General features: G+C 33.9%; 1 protein-coding gene across 3 annotated transcripts; it reads right to left on the bottom strand.

Moving 5' to 3' along the window:
* Positions 1-10,630: 10,630 nt before the first annotated feature.
* Positions 10,631-15,712, bottom strand: LOC108346064 (transcription factor GAMYB). Of its 3 annotated transcripts, XM_017585009.2 has the most exons (5): positions 15,449-15,712; positions 15,110-15,358; positions 14,010-14,386; positions 11,219-12,200; positions 10,631-11,124 (listed from the first exon to the last, which is right to left on the bottom strand). In XM_017585009.2, the coding sequence occupies exons 3-5, from the start codon at positions 14,370-14,372 to the stop codon at positions 10,892-10,894; spliced, it is 1,578 nt and encodes a 525-aa protein (XP_017440498.1). In that variant the 5' UTR covers positions 14,373-14,386; positions 15,110-15,358; positions 15,449-15,712; the 3' UTR covers positions 10,631-10,891. The 3 variants fall into 3 exon arrangements, with proteins under 3 accessions (XP_017440498.1, XP_017440497.1, XP_052735290.1); XM_017585008.2 differs by having other exon boundaries at positions 15,110-15,712; XM_052879330.1 differs by lacking the exons at positions 15,110-15,358; positions 15,449-15,712 and adding an exon at positions 14,881-15,090.
* Positions 15,713-16,741: the final 1,029 nt, after the last annotated feature.

Raw genomic sequence — 16,741 nt, 5'->3', positions numbered from 1 at the left:
CTTTCACCGCTTGGAGGAAGATTTTGGATGTTAAGGCTCCTTTCTCAACTTTCTAGGGTTCTATCCTTCACTTTTCCATTGCATTTCATCTAGTTTCACCATGAATATGGTGAACTAAACTTATTTTGTTGTTGGGGAATCAATGTAAATCCTTAGAAACTCTCTTGTATGGAATTTGTTTTTCAAGATCATTTTTATGATACATGCTTTCTTTCATTAATAGTTAGGGTGTTTCCTCTTTGCTCAAAGCATGCATTGTTTAACTCATTCGATGTCATGATTATTGGTTTTGTCGATATGGACACATACAGGGAAATCTAGATTTGGGGAATCTCTCCGATCAGTATATTACAAACCTAGACATAGGAGTATTATAGTTGGTTGCCTTTAAGCTTCTGTTCACTATAATGCATGATTAATTGCTAGGGAGACAAGACATTGTAAACTAGTGATTATGATTAGGCTTTCTTCGCCGAGACATTGGGTTTTAAGTAATTTAGAAAGTGGCATTAACATTAATGAAAAGAATGATGAATTCCTAAATACAAGAGAGTGGATAGGATGAAATTGATAAACCCCAACAACAAATTCATCCATATATTTCAATTCACGTGTTTTGTTTCTTCTTGCCCATTGATCATCACATGCATACATATTTACTTTTCAGTCTATTGCATTTGAAACTTACAACAATTTATTCACAAGTTTTAGATAATCAACGAAACACGCAACTGTCTAGGCCGTGAGTCCTTTGGGAGAACGATACTTGGTCTTACCAGGTTTATTACTTGATACGATTCGGTTACACTTGCCGAGGGTTAACAAGTTTTTGACTCCGTTTTCGGGGATCGAAGATTTGTTCATCAAGTTTTTGGCGTCGTTGCAGGGGACTCGTGGTTTAACTAGTCTATTTGTATGATTTTTGATTATTTTTTACTTGTTGTGAATTTTGTTTTCTGTTTTTATTTTCTGTTTATATTTTTCGGTTATTATTTTATTTTATTTTATTTTTCTTTTTATATTTTTCATTTATTATTTTATTTTAGTTTCTGTTTTTATTTTCTATTTTTATTTTTCGGTTTTTATTTTTTATCTTCTTATCTTTTCAATTATATCTTTTGATTATTTCTTCTCTTTTCTATCTTTTTGTGCTAAAAAAATTTTCTAGGGTTTTGTTTCCTTGTCTATGCAGGGTAATATTCGGACTAGAAGCAAAAAGATTTCTGAACCTCTTCTCTAAGGCCTGGACGAAAGTTGAAGGAGGAGGAGAATTCGAACTTCAAGAGAACTATTCCCTTCTCCTGAGAAACTCTTACAACCTTCACCACCAAGGTCTTACCATAGCACTCAAAATATGGTAGAGGAGAATAATGGTAGACGGACTCTTACAGATTACACCACTTTGGTTGGCCCTCAACATTTTAACAGTATAGCAAGGCCGAGGGTCAATGCTGCAGACATGGAAGTGAAACCGGCGTTGATACAGTTGTTGAAAAGCAATCAGTTTAATGGGCTATCACATGAAAGCCCATATGAACATCTCACCACCTTCAATGAAATCTGTAACACTGTGAAGATAAATGGAGTGTCGGATGAAGCAATCAAGCTTATTGGGAGTTTTACAAAATGGGAAGATGTGGTTGCAAAGTTTTTGAATAACTACTTCCCACAATCTAAAGTCAACAAAAGGAAGCAAGAGATTTCTTCTTTCAGACAAGGCATGGAGGAGACATTAGGTCAAGCATGGAACATGTACAAAAGTTTATTGAGAAAGACTCCCATGCATGGTTTTGATGAAGCAGCAGTAATTCTACTTTTCCTTGGAGGTCTTGGTTCACAAACCAAGTTGATGTTAGATGCCTCAGTTGGAGGTAATATTAAATGTAAGACTCCTAAGGAAGCAATAGAATTGATAGAGAACATGGCTGCTAATGACAATGAAATGCATAGTGAAAAAGGAGCTCCTATTCAACAGAAAGGGGTTCTACAATTGCAATCAAATGATGCCTTGCTCGCTCAGAATAAGATTATAACTCAACAGTTGGAGAATCTAACAATGACACTTGCTCAATTGGCGAAGGAATTAAAAAATTTTGCTCAAGTTCAACAACAGATGTGTGAACTATGTGGTGGTGACCATATCAATGGTCAATGTGCTTTTCCAGTGGAGGCCCTAGAAGATGTAAATTTCATGAACAATCAATTTCCATACCGCCAAGGTAATTTCAACCAAGGGTGGAAACCTCACCTAAGCATGGGTCAAGGTCAGGGACAATCTGGACAAGCTAGGCAATCAGGACAATTTAATAGGCCACAACAACAACCATCATTATGGCAACAAATATCTACACTCACTGAAAAACATACAAAGTTGGAAGAAACTCTTAACCAGTTTATGCAGGTAACCATCTCCAATCATAACAGCACTCAAGCATCCATTAGAAATATGGAGATGCAAATCGGACAATTAACTAAGAAGTTGGAAGAAAGGCCTGAAAAGAGTTTTAGGGCTAATACTGAGGTTAACCCTAGAGAAGAGTGTAAAGTTTTAGTGAGTGTAGATGTTGAAAAAGTTGAGTTAGAGAGAGTAAAGGAAAAAGAAGAGAGAGTGGAGAAAAAAGAGGTGGTTGAGAGAGAAGAGAGAAACAAAATTTGTGTGAAGATTGAGAAAGTGAGTAGAAAAACAAAAGAAAAAAAGAGAATAAGAGAAAAGAAAAAGAGGAAAAAGAAAGTGAGAGAAAAGAGAAAGAGGACGACAGGAAGAGAGAGAGAATCATACGAAAAATCCTTTCGTCATCCAAAGAAGTATCATAGGAAGGAAAAGAAATTTAAGTGCTTCATGGAAATCTTTAAGAAATTGGAGATTAAAGTTCTTATGATTGAGACATTGCAACAGGTTCCTGGTTTGATCAAATTTCTGAAGAAGTTCAGTAGAAAGAAGAAGAAAAAGAAGATGGAACTTGAGCTTTATTGGGTCAAGCTAGTGCCGTTAAAAGAGCACTTTTCGGGGAGGCACCCCATTAATTTAAGAACATTATTTTATATTGATATTGGTTCTAATTTTTTTAAAACTTTGGACATTACTTTTATGTTGAAACTTTTTGGGTTAGCATCTACTTATAGATGCTAGGTGGTTAAGTATCTACTGAAGGATACTAGGTTTGTTACACCTACTGATGGGTGTTGATAAGACAAATTTGCACCTACTGATAGGTGTTGGTGGATTTTGGGTCAGGCTCGTGACGTTAAACAAGCGCTACCTGGGAGGCAACCTAGTTGATTTACTATATTTTGTTTGTTTGTTTTGATTTTGCTTTAGTTGCATATGAGATAATGAAGAGGAGGAAGATACAGATGAAAACGCAGGCTGATGAGGATCTGAGATAGCATTTACTAATGGATGCTATCAGCACTAGAGCAGGATCTTTTCTATCCAGTGTTTTAAATTTGTGAACTTATTTACTTTTGTTTTTAGAATAGGATTGATGTACTCAATTTGAAACTTTCTCTGTTATGATGGTTTGCTTGTGACTATTGTGTGATAAGTAATGCTTGATGTGTTTTGATCTTGATTGATGTTGAGAATGTGCACATTATATGCTTATACAGGTAGTTCACAAGCCTTGTGAACAAATGCATGATGTTATGATTGTGATTATGATGCTAAGTAGGATGTGTATGTGGAATGTGAATGAGCTTATATATGAGATTTTGAGCTCTAGAGTTGTTGTTGAATGTTATTACTTTGAAAGCATGAATGACTTTGCCCAGGTTTGCTATGATTGAATCATTTGCTTGTTTGCATCATATGATCAAGGCCATTTATTGGAAACCCTTTTTGTTAGCCAAATGCATGAGTTTAGCCCAATTAAAGAGAACACAATGTGTTATGTCCTTTGAACCCTTAGCCATGAACATAATTTGAAAACCCTTTTGAAAAACTTTACCTTGAGTTAAGATGAAAATATTCTGTGGTATTGATAAATGTTCAAGTTTGGGGTTGTTGGAAAATAGAAAGGGAAAATAAAAAGCATTGAGCTAGAAGTTAAGCATGTGAAAAGCAAAAGAAAAAGAAAAGAAAAGCTCAATGCAAAAGAAAGTTGGGAATAATCAAGAATGGTTGTATTTAGATGATTCTCTTAACTCAAGGGTTTTGTGATCCAGAAAAACCAACTGTTATTGTTAGCCCAGCCACATTATAAGCCATTGAAAAGTCCTTGTGATGATGTTTGCTTGTAAGTGTTTTTGATTATGGTTAAATGAAAGGCAAAGTTGATTCATGTGACATTGTAATAGTAGAGTGAATGAGTGAATATCTCCTATACACTTGTGTGTTTGAGTGAAACACTTTATCTATTGAGGATAGATTCCATGAACACATAAAAACATCTTTGCTTAGTTGATTGATCATTCATGATAATAGCATTTGTTGGATATTATGTGATTGAGTGAATAGTAAAAGCATGTGCACATCTTGATTGAAGTCTTGGTGATGAGCTAAATTGAGTATTTACTTGTCTTGAAAGAAGGATTTTTGAATGTGGTGAATCATTGTATGGATTGGTGGAAGATTGAGTTACATCTTATTTGCTTGAGGACAAGCAAAGTTCTAAGTTTGGGGTTGTGATAGCAGTTGAAAAACTGTTATTTTTATACTTAAAATTGACTTCAATTACAACCTTTATGACTTAGAAATTAGCTTGAACTCATGATTTTATTGAATTATTGGAAATAATAGAGTTGGACAAGTTTTATTCTTGATTTCCTTGTTTTTGAAGGTTTTTAGATGAAATTGATGAAAGAAATGAAAAGGGATAAAGATGGAATCAGAAAAGGACATAGAAAGTGCAAAAGAAGAGAAACCGCAAGTACCGCTCAGCGCAAATTACCGTTGAGCGACACTCGCAAACTACCGCTGAGCGGCACTCGCAAAGAACCGTTGGCACCGTTGAGGGGAAGAAGTGGTCACGCGTTATTACCGCTGAGCGGCACTTTTCTGGGCTTGGGCCTACTTTTTTGTATTTTTTAGAATAGTATATAAGGTTTTAGTTAACCTAGGGTTTGTATCTTTGGCTGGAACGAAGCAAAAACACACTCTTTCACCCCTTGGAGGAAGATTTTGGATGCTAAGGCTCCTTTCTCAACTTTTTAGGGTTCTATCCTTCACTTTTCCATTGTATTTCATCTAGTTTCACCATGAATATGGTGAACTAAACTTATTTTGTTGTTGGGGAATCAATGTAAATCCTTAGAAACTCTCTTGTATGGAATTTGTTCTTCAAGATCATTTTTATGATACATGCTTTCTTTCATTAATAGTTAGGTTTTTTCTATTTGCTCAAACCATGCATTGTTTAACTCATTCGATGTCATGATTATTGGTTTTGTCGATATGGACACATACGAGGAAATCTAGATCTGGGGAATCTCTCCCATCAGTTGTTTAAAAACCTAGACATAGGAGTATGATAGTTGGTTGCCTTTAAGCTTCTGTTCACTATAATGCATGATTAATTGCTAGGGAGACAAGACATTGTAAACTAGTGATTATGATTAGGCTTTCTTCGCCAAGACATCAGGTTTTAAGTAATTTAGAAAGTGGCATTAACATTAATGAAAAGAATGATGAATTCCTAAATACAAGAGAGTGGATAGGATGAAATTGATAAACCCCAACAACATATTCATCCATATATTTCAATTCGCGTGTTTTGTTTTTTCTTGCCCATTGATCATCACATGCATACATATTTACTTTTCAGTCTATTGCATTTGAAACTTACAACAATTTATTCACAAGTTTTAGATAATCAACGAAACACACAACTGTCTAAGCCGTGAGTCCTTTGGGAGAACGATACTTGGTCTTACCAGGTTTATTACTTGATACGATTCGGTTACACTTGTCGAGGGTTAACAAGTTTTTGACTCTGTTTTCGGGGATCGAAGATTTTTTCATCACTCCTCCATGAGTTCTAAGAACTTTAAGCAACCTCTCACTCTCTCTTTCTACACAGACTTTGAATCTTTTAAAAACTTCTACTGCTTCGCTCTTCAATGTTATTTTGTACACCCATACCATTCTACTATACTCATTGTTAAAATAGAATGACTCAATTTCTCACACTAAGAGGGGGTGAATTGGTGAAGTGTAAAAACAAGAGCTTTTACAATATTTTTCACAAAATGTTATGCCTTTACACTTTTCTTGAATGCAAGGTAAATGATTAGCAATGCAGCAAAAACTTAATCAAATATGCAAAGAACTTAATAGAATGAATAAAAAAGAGTAGGGATCAGAAAATTCAAACGCTGTGTTTTTATATTGGTTCGGCCAACCTACATCTAGTGTCCTTCCAACCACAGGAAGCAAATGCACTATAAAGATCAAGGTTTTTATAGAGACCTCACGTCAAAAATATAAAACAACTTTCTAACCCTCTAATCTAATATAGGCAGTAAACAACAAGACCAACAACAAGAACACCCTCTTTTATTGTCTAACCCTTTGAGTCACCCTCAAAGTCAAGAACACCATAGTTCTTCTACCTGTAATCACAACAGGGAAACCAAGCCAATCTTCAAAATATTGCAAATCCTGATCACGTAGTAAACACCCAAATGTACAGATTGATCAGACGTTTGAAACACAACAATTCTTGCTCCTCAACAAATCTCATAATCCTTGATCACCACAGTCAATCTTGATTCTTGGAGCTTTTCCCTTCTCTGTAAGATCACACAACTTTCTGTAAAAATATGAAAGTGTTAGAATCACAAAGTTCTTACAGAATTCAAATCAACGTCAATTTATAGTTAAACACATATCTAACACATTTTAATCGACTTTGCTACTAACGTAATCGAATACACAATTCAGTTATAACAGTTTAGCAGCAATCACAAATTAATTGAATGTACAATTAATGCAATCGACTATCATTTAATGCTTGGTCAACACAATTAAAAATATGATCGTTATGTTAGTTGGGACAAGCATTTAACAGTTTTTTAAAACATCAACCAACTTAGTCGAATTCAAATCACATGCAACCCATTAAGCAACAATACTTAGCATAGTTTTGAAAACTTTTCTTCTTGAAAAATCTCACAGCACACTTAAAAAGATTCTCTGGAAAAACATGAGTTTTAATCGATTCACCCCATAATGTAATCGACTTAAAACTGTTGTTTTGCCACATATTTAAAGTTCAACTAAAGTGCATGTGATTTTCCTTTTCCAAAACCATATGTCATGCATACACATATAAAATCACATATTTAACACAGTGATATGCAATGAACAACACAATTATGTTCTTATATATGCTCATACAAATTTAACACAGTAAAGAATAGCTTATAACATGTAAACACAGAACATGTAACACAGAATATACACGTGTTATTAATTATGTGTTGCCATCATAAAAACACATATTTTTGAGATTGGGTTAAGCAAAACCTGTGCTCCCCCTATCAACAATCTCAGAAATTTCTGTGTTGCTTAACCCAATCTCAGAAGTTGTTGAGATTGTTGATAGGGGGAGCACATGTTTTGCTTAACCCAATCTCAGAAATATATGTGTTTTTGATGATGACAACACATAATTAATAACACATGTATATTATGTGTTACATGTTCTGTGTTTACATGTTATATGTTGTTCTTTACTGTGTTAAATTTGTATGAGCATATATGAGAACATGATTGTGTTGTTCATTTCATATCAGTGTGTTAAATATGTGATTTTATATGTGTATGCATGACATATGTTTTTGGAAAAGGAAAACCACATGCACTTTAGTTGAACTTTAAATATGTGGCAAAACAACAGTTTTAAGTCGATTACATAATGGGGTGAATCGATTAAAACTCGTGTGTTTGCATAGAATCCTTTCAAGTGTGATGTGAGATTTTCAAGAAGAAAAGTTTTCAAAACTGTGCTAAATATTGATGCTTAATTGATTGCATGTGATTTGTATTCGACTAAGTTGGTTGATGTTTTGAAAAACTGTTAAATGCTTGTCACAACTAACATAACGGTCATATTTTTAATTATGTTGCCAAGCATTAAATGATAGTCGATTGCATTAATTGTACATTCAATTAATTGTTGTGATTGCTGCTAAACTGTTATAACTGAATGGTGTATTCGATTATGTTAGTAGGAAAGTCGATTAAAATACGTCTGATATTTGTTTAGCTATAAATTGACGTTGATTTGAATTCTGTAAAAACTTTTGTGATTCTAACACTTTCATATTTTTACAGAAAGTTGTGTGATCTTACAGGGAAGGGAAAAGCTCCAAGAATCAAGAATGACCATGGTGATCAAGGATTTTGAGATTTGTTAAGGAGCACAAATTGTTGTGTTTCAAATGTCTGATCAATCTGCACATTGGGTGTTTACTGTGTCATCATGATTTGTAATCTTTTGAAGATTGACTTGGTTTCCCTGTTGTGATTATAGGAAGAAGAACGACGATGTTCTTAATTTTGAGGGTGCCTCAAAGGGTTATACAGCAGAAGAGGGTGTTCTTGTTGCTGGTCTTGGTTTTTACTGCCTATACTAGATTAAAGGGTTAGAGAGGTGTTTTATATTTTTGACGTGAGGTCTCTATAAAAACCTTGTTGTAAAAATCTTTATCTTTATAGTGCATTTGCTTCCTGTGGTTGGAAGGACACTGGATGTAGGCTTGGCTGAACCAGTATAAAAACACAGCATTTGAATTTTCTGATCCCTACTCTCTTTTATTCATTCGATTAAGTTCTTTGCATATTCGATTAAGTTTTCGCTGCATTGCTAATCATTTACCTTGCGATTCAAGAAAAGTGTAAAGGCATAACATTTTGTGAAAAAGATTTTAAGAGCTTTTGTTTTTACACTTCACCAATTCTCTCTCTCTCTCCCCCCCCCCCCTGGATAAAGGAGACTGGGATGCAACTCTAAACGGTTCATATGAGCCCACTCATATTGTAAATGGAAAAATCGTTTTGATAAAATTTTTAGAGTGGACTCAGGATGAGAACCGTAGAGCGCAGTATGATGTTAAGGCTAGGAATGTGATTGCCTCTACACTAACAATTTATGAATTTTTCAGGATTTCCCAATGCAAGACTGCCAAAGAAATGTGGGAAGTTCTTGAGGTAACGCATGAAGGATAGACGAGGTGAAACGGGCCAAAAAAACACCCTAGTGCAAGAGTATGAATTATTCAGGATGAAAGCTAGTGAGATGATTTATGAAGTGCAGAAAAGATTTATACATATAGTAAATCATCTCATGGCTCTCGGTGTTAAGATGTCGGCAAGTGTACCGAATCGTATAAAGTAATATAAAATGGTAAGACCAAGTATCGTATCCCAGATGACTCACGATACTAAACAGTTGTGTAATTGCTTAACTAATTAAGACTTAAGAACAATTTTTGGGGTTTTGGATGCAAATACAATAAAAATAAACATGAATGCAATTTGATCAATTGAGGCTAAACACTAGAATGAATAGATGAAGTTGATGTTATTGGGGTTTAGATTTCACCTAGTTTACTCTCATACCTACTTCATTTACATGGATCACTTCTAGCCTTTCTTCAAGTCAAATCTCCCATTGTTGTACATTTTTATTTATTTCATTAACAAAAACCATTTATTTATTATAAGAAAAATGTAAAACATCTTCCTTTATTAAACAAAAATATATATTAATAAATAATTTTCAAGAATAGATTTTCGGTTGTGGGTGTTTATCAATTAGTAATATTCAAAATTAATTGTTAAATAAATTGTTAACTTAATAACGCCATAGGATCTTCACAAGTATAAGGAAGGAGACTTCGGGGACTATCTTTTGCCTCGCAATTCCAATACTGATATAATAAAAGATACAATAAAGCTTTCACTTCCTGCACCTCCATAATTTCTTCACGATCCTTCTCAAATTTTTAAAATAAAATTTTGCCATTCAAAAAAAGTGATTTTTTGATTACTTATTTCAAAAACTTTCTCAAATAAACTTTTCGAAATTTATAAAATAATGCTTTTTATAATAAAATTTTCAAAACATAATTTCTAGAACAGAATTTTCAAAACATGAAATACATTTCGAAATAAATCTTCCAAAACGAAATTTCTGAAAAATACATTCAGGAAGAATCCGTACAATGTCTTCCCGAACAACTACATGAATTGAGTTCCAGAAAGCGCTTTCTGAAATTCATAAAATACATTTCGAAAATAATTTTTCAGAACGAGTTTTTTTCTACATTTTTTCCTTTTTTTCTTCCTCTACAACGGCATAGTATGGTACATTAGTAAAGGATGTTTGAGTCTTTTCCTAATAAAAAGGAGATGCAGTTAGTAATTGTAGGGTGCAGGAAGCAGTAACCTGCAATTTATCCTTATTTACAAATCTTGACAAGAAACATAAAAATGTTGATATATATATATATATATATATATCATGCCTTCGTGTCAACTTGCAGTTCAGAAGAATTTTTAAAATCCTCAATGGTACCAATAAAACTCTTATTATTATTGCCTGCCAAATTGTATCAATATAAACAATGTTTTAGTGACCAACTGCAGTTTGGAAAATTAAGAGAATGTCTGAATCCATACTAAATATATGCAATACCAATCTTCCATTATCAACGCAATGCAAAGTAACACGGGAGAGAATGCATACTACCAACATAACATCCATAAGGCTGAAACTTGTGCCATACAATCTCTTATCATCACAACACCATATTCTAAAGGGCGCTGAAAATTTTTTAAAAAATGGCCTAATTGTGTTAAAAATGTTGACAAAATTCAAATGAAATTATAACATGAACAAAAACACTAAACTAAGGTCAAAGCAATATGTTCATATAAACCCACTTGCTACTGCTTACCCTTGCTATGTTCACCAAAGTTATCATTGTAATCTTCACCAAGCAGTGCACTTAGAGCATCTTTTAGATCAGATTGACTAATTCCATAGTCAGTATTATTTCCAAACCAAGCTAAGTCAAATAAAGCATCAGGACGCTGTGAAAAATCAATCTGTTCCGATTTACGTTTCTTTCTGGAACTATTTGGGACACAGGTGAGTGCTTGGAGCTTGTCATCATGATCTGTCAAACAAGGGGGAAAGCCTCGTTAATGAAACAACTTAAATATGATAGCATTCCATGTTTAAGTAATTGGTATGATATGTTATTGTGTTACCTTGAGTGGTTTCAATTGATTGGGGTCCATCTACTGAACTTATAGGAGTGTAGTCAGTCATAACTGAAGCAGCAGATTGACCGAAAGGGGAGTTTAATTCCCCTTGCTCATCCCATTCTGTCTTATAGGGATGATTCAAGGTTGAACTCCCAGCTGCTTCATTGGATGTACCGGTTATCACTGGCAAAAATAAATCAGTATTCGAGTTTTTCATGCTCTTCGAGTTGTAGACTATCGCTTCCAACAAACCACTGCTTTGTGGAGAAATGAGATCTGATGGAATAGACTCAACTGGAGGAGACTGAATCATTGTATCTACAGACTCAAGTGATGGAAGTGGGGACCCATGTGTGATCCAACTACCATGTTGAGTTTCTGTATATTGGAGTGAAGGGAGCTCCAACTTCCTAGCCCCAAAAAAGGGCACGGAAGAAGAAACATTGCCATTTAACATGGCATGGCTGCCGTTTATGTTACCACCATGAAACTGATTACTGCTGCTAAGAACAGGATCAAAAGGACGATAGAACCTAGGATGGTCGTAAGTTTTCTCACCAGTATAATTGCCATACTGATCAAATAGTGGGAGAGCATTACTTGTACAACTAGCAAAACTATTGTATAGAGTTTCTGACTCCCGACGACGTTTTGAAGGATAAATTGTTGGGAACAAATAAGATGAATCTGAACTTTGCTCAAACAAGTTTTCAGGCATATCAAAAATTCCTGGTACTTGTGATGAATCATGATGAAATTTGAAAGTCTTCAAATCCATATCTGGTATACCAAATTTGTCCGTTTGTGATAGATTATCATGCTGGGATGCTTCAATATTCAAGGGATCGATATTTTTACTTTCTTGATTTCCATTAAGTATCCGCTCACATATTTCAGGAGGGTAGATTGGTAAGCCGGCTCGTTGCATTCTTTTGATTCTTGTGTTCCAGTAGTTCTTGATTTCATTATCAGTACGTCCAGGCAACTGAAACAGACAAAAGCAGTAAACACGTTTAATTATCAAAAAATAGAAAATGCAAAATTCCATTGGTCTCAATGAGAAAGAAACCAAGGCAATGTCATAAGAGTATAATAGTCGCTATGCAATTGGTACTCTCCCTCTCATTTTTCACTTCTACCCTTTTACGATTTGTACATGCAATTGGTACTCTCCCTCCCATTTTTCACTTCTACCCTTTTACGATTTGTACATATGTATGTGTGTGCAACCTCACCTTTGAATGTGACAAAAAGCTTGCCTAGGTTGATGCCCAAAAGATTCTCACACTGGCTTTGTTCATCCTAGGTTGATGCCAGCCATTATCAGGCATGAGCTTCAGTAGACAATTTTGTTTATTCTCCTCGGATAGAGAAATAAGGTTTTCAACTAGGTAAAATATTGTGTGGTCTGTTTCAGCAATAATGCTACACCATCATGTACATAATGGTACATAGTAGTCATCTGCATAATCCAGTAGGTAGGAAACTTATCTACTGTTTTTCTTTTTATATCTATACATTTTCATCATTCATATTCCTTTGTGATTATTTCTTTCCTCCTTATATCCCGTCATCAAAAGTTTTAGGGACAAAGAGAAGACAAACTAAGTACATTCTGCATGAAAAAGTGTTTTCTTACTTGGTCAATAATTAGATGCAAAATATTCTCTGTTTAACCTCTTACACAGGAGAGACACTGAAACTGACCATCAAAAATGCAAACATCATAATTTTTGCAACGTTTTACCCCAAGACATACTGTCCAACAAAAACAAAACCACATACCCATAAAATAAATGCTATGTATAGGGTAGTGTACCGACCTGCAAGCCATAGATGCCAACCTTCAATTTTGGAGTAAACATGCTTCACAGATTATAATCAACCTATATTAACTCATCTCAGAAACAAGTTAAAAATGTATGCACTAAACATGTTTTATGTTTTCAGACTCCTTATAGCTTTCATAACTAAAATCCGTGAAAGCTTTTAATTGTTACTTAGTGATTGAAGTTGAGAGAAGGAAACAAAGGTTCTTCAACCCAATCAAAGAATAACCTAGTTTTACTATCAAATAATTTTTTATACATCGCATTAATATAACCAACAGAATATTACAACCTTACGAGTTCATGATAAGAAATATCGGTACAACAAAAAGTGGTGATATGTAGTACAACTAGAAGTTATCCATTAAAATGGCATCACACTATAACTCTAAATGTTACCGGAAAATAATGTCAAAAAGTATTGAAATGTTATATGTTATTATTAGATTGCAATGATACTACTACAACAAATTCATCAAACAAGAGAAAAACTATAGATTTGCAAGCATCAATAAGAATGAATAAAAACTATCCAGGGAGGGGGAACCATGCAAGAATGATGAACCATGATAACAGTTAAACATACAATGCTTAACTAGAAGGGTTTGAAACACAGATTCTGAATCTGAAAAAATCTAGGGAGAGGACACCACGCATGAAGAAATCATGATAGCAATAATACAAACTCAGTTCTCTAATTTCTGATACCAAACACATCCAAAATCCAGAGAATAATGTATATCTGTCATTGAGTCATGACCCTCCCATATTTATTCTTATGTTTATCTTATATTTTATTAAAATTGCATTGTCCATCCCAGAAAATCATCTTTAGAGTATTAAGTCCCTCCTTGCCATAAATCAAAGATATAATAAGACATATGATTAAGTGGGATGAGCTTCTTGAATAACTTGCTTCACAATAAAATGACAAAACACTGAAAGGAAGTGACAGCTCTACAAACCTCAGAAGCCATCCGAGCCCATTTGTTTCCCAGTTTTGCGTGGAGCTCAAGGATTCGGTTCTCTTCCTCTTGGGTAAATGCACCCTTTTTCAGATCCGGTCTCAAGTGATTCGCCCACCGTAGACGGCAACTTTTCCCACAACGGGCAAGTCCTGAATACTTTTGGACTGCATTCCAATTGCCTTGTCCATGCTTACTAACATATTCTACTAAAATTGCATCCTCTCCTGCAGTCCAGGGGCCTTTCTTTAGAGGAACTTCTCCTCCCGTGTTACCTCCAACACCAGCTTCTTCATCCAATGATGATGACCGATAACCTCTATATATCTTCTGATCATCACCCCCACTAGTCACGCTACTCATAGTTGTTAATATGCCTGAAAGAGTAGAGAGGAGTATACAAATTTTAGTGGAAAGGGTGAAAAGCTACAACCTAGCATCTCTAAAGCTCAAGAAATTAGTAGCAAGGTTTAGATTCTAGTTTTTAGCTTTGCATATAATATTATATTTAATAAAAACATTTGTAAAGTTCCAAAATCCAAACAGACATAGTGATCAATCAATTCAAGGATCAAAATCAAGGATCAAAATCAAGGAAAGCCAATACTTCCGTAGTATCCATAACTTTCAAGAATTAAACCAGGAAGAAAAATAATAAAGGCAACTATGACCCTAGTTTCAAAACCCACGAAGAAACTTAAACCAAAACCCAATGATATATAAAATTTTCCAGCACCAAAAGTAGCCAGTACATAAAAAAACCTATGAACATGGAAAATAAAATATGATTAAACAAAATCTGTCCATATATACGAAAACTATTGTTGTAAAAATCAAGCAGATAAGTATAATTAATCAATCGTTTGAGTACCTAGAACAATCATAGCAAACAAAAGTCGCAATTGATTCATCTTTTGTCAATTTTAGAACATATAAGTCCAATTAATAATTGACTATGCAAGACAAAGATGAAACCCATGGTCCCTGTCATTTATGGTAATAGTTCAGCCTGTATCAGTCATGCACGAGAGAATTGAATATGGAACAGAACATAGCATAAAAATGTCATTTTTTTACAAGATACACGCATGGAGATTCACCTGACTAAAATGATTTCCAAGTCAAACGAACCCGAAATCTATAACGAGCCAAAATTTATCAGCGATGCTCCTTGAAATTAAGAGATTGAGGTAAGAACACCACTGGAAATGGAAAATAGAAAAAGAATAACCCTTCAAAGTAGGACTTCTTTTGTTTTTATGCTCAAAAACAGATCAATCCTCGCTGAAGAAATAATGAATCTTGGAGAAAGCAACAAGAAGATCTGGAATCCCAACCCGCAGCTACTCCTGAGACAGAATCACATTCTTGAATCCAACACTGAACACAGCCACACCCCATTATCCCCCAAAACAAAGAAAGAAGAAAAATTTACATACTTGTGAGAAAACCCCGCAACTAGTGATCCCAAATCGAATATTGGGATTACAAAAGAGAAAAAATAAGGGAAGAAAAGAAAAGCCCAGAGATTTTAGAAATGACATAAAATTGAAATTGAAAGTATTTGATTAATAGAAACCAAAGGAAAAGTACAAGTACAGATCCACATGCAAAGGCAAGAAAAGATTGAGTTTGAAGAGAAAGAAGGAGAGAGAAAAGAGTTTGATCAGTACATTGAGCTTATGCACACTAGTGAAAGCTTATTTTTTTTTTTTCACACAATGTGCAATGCTTCATTTTATATATTGAGAAATGCTTATATTTTACACATTTGGAAATTATTTTCTTTTATATATTAGGAAATGGTTATTATTCGTATAAATATCACTTATGACCATTTTACTTAAGGTGATCAAAACGAAGAATTTATATAATATGCTAACACAATGAACATTTTACTTTAGATAATAAAAGTTATAGAAACCAAGATCTTATAAACCAAATTTAAAATATGTTATTATTTTAAAAAAATAAAAACTATAGTTGAAAATGAACCTAATTTTTAGGATTTCAAATGGCATCCCCTGAGAAAAACAAGGAGATAAAATAGATGGGATGAAATGACCAGTATCTTTTATATATATATATATATAATCAACCTATTATGTGTCCTACTTTTCAGGAAGTCAATTATATTCTCATTTGATTGAGTCAAAATTACTTCCCTCTCTCTGGTTGCAACGTTTAATTGGATTGCTAACACGAGTGAAAAGAAACTCAAGAGAAGGCTCATGAGAGATTATATATATATATATATATATATATATATATATATATATATATATATATATATATATATATATATATATATGTGTGTGTGTGTGTGTGAGAGAGAGAGTGAGAGAGAGAAGAGAGAGAAGGTTAGATAAGAGAGAGTAATTAGATTATGGGGTTTATTTTATTTTTTTTATTTTATAACCTCAAATTTGTTGGTAACTATAGTTTCTGAAATAGAACAAAAATAATCAAGGTAGATGTGAGCAACTCTTTATCTAGTCTGTTTACTTTAATAAATAAGAGAAATATAAAGTAAATGAAAATAAAAGAAAAAGAAAAAAAAAATTAAAGATGGTTAATTAAAGAGAGATGTGGATAGAATAAGGAGATATAGGAGTAAAAATAATAGACCATAAATAATAAAATGCCTCTCATGATTTATTTATTTTTTTCTCTCACATAAAAGAATCTGAATTATTGGTATCCTATTTTCTCTCCTTATTTTCGGGTAACTA

This window comes from Vigna angularis, chromosome 6 (genome assembly GCF_016808095.1).
Source record: "Vigna angularis cultivar LongXiaoDou No.4 chromosome 6, ASM1680809v1, whole genome shotgun sequence".
Lineage (NCBI taxonomy): Eukaryota > Viridiplantae > Streptophyta > Magnoliopsida > Fabales > Fabaceae > Vigna > Vigna angularis.
The sequence above is the reverse complement of the archived record's forward strand: the minus strand, read 5'-3'. Positions and strand labels throughout refer to the sequence as shown.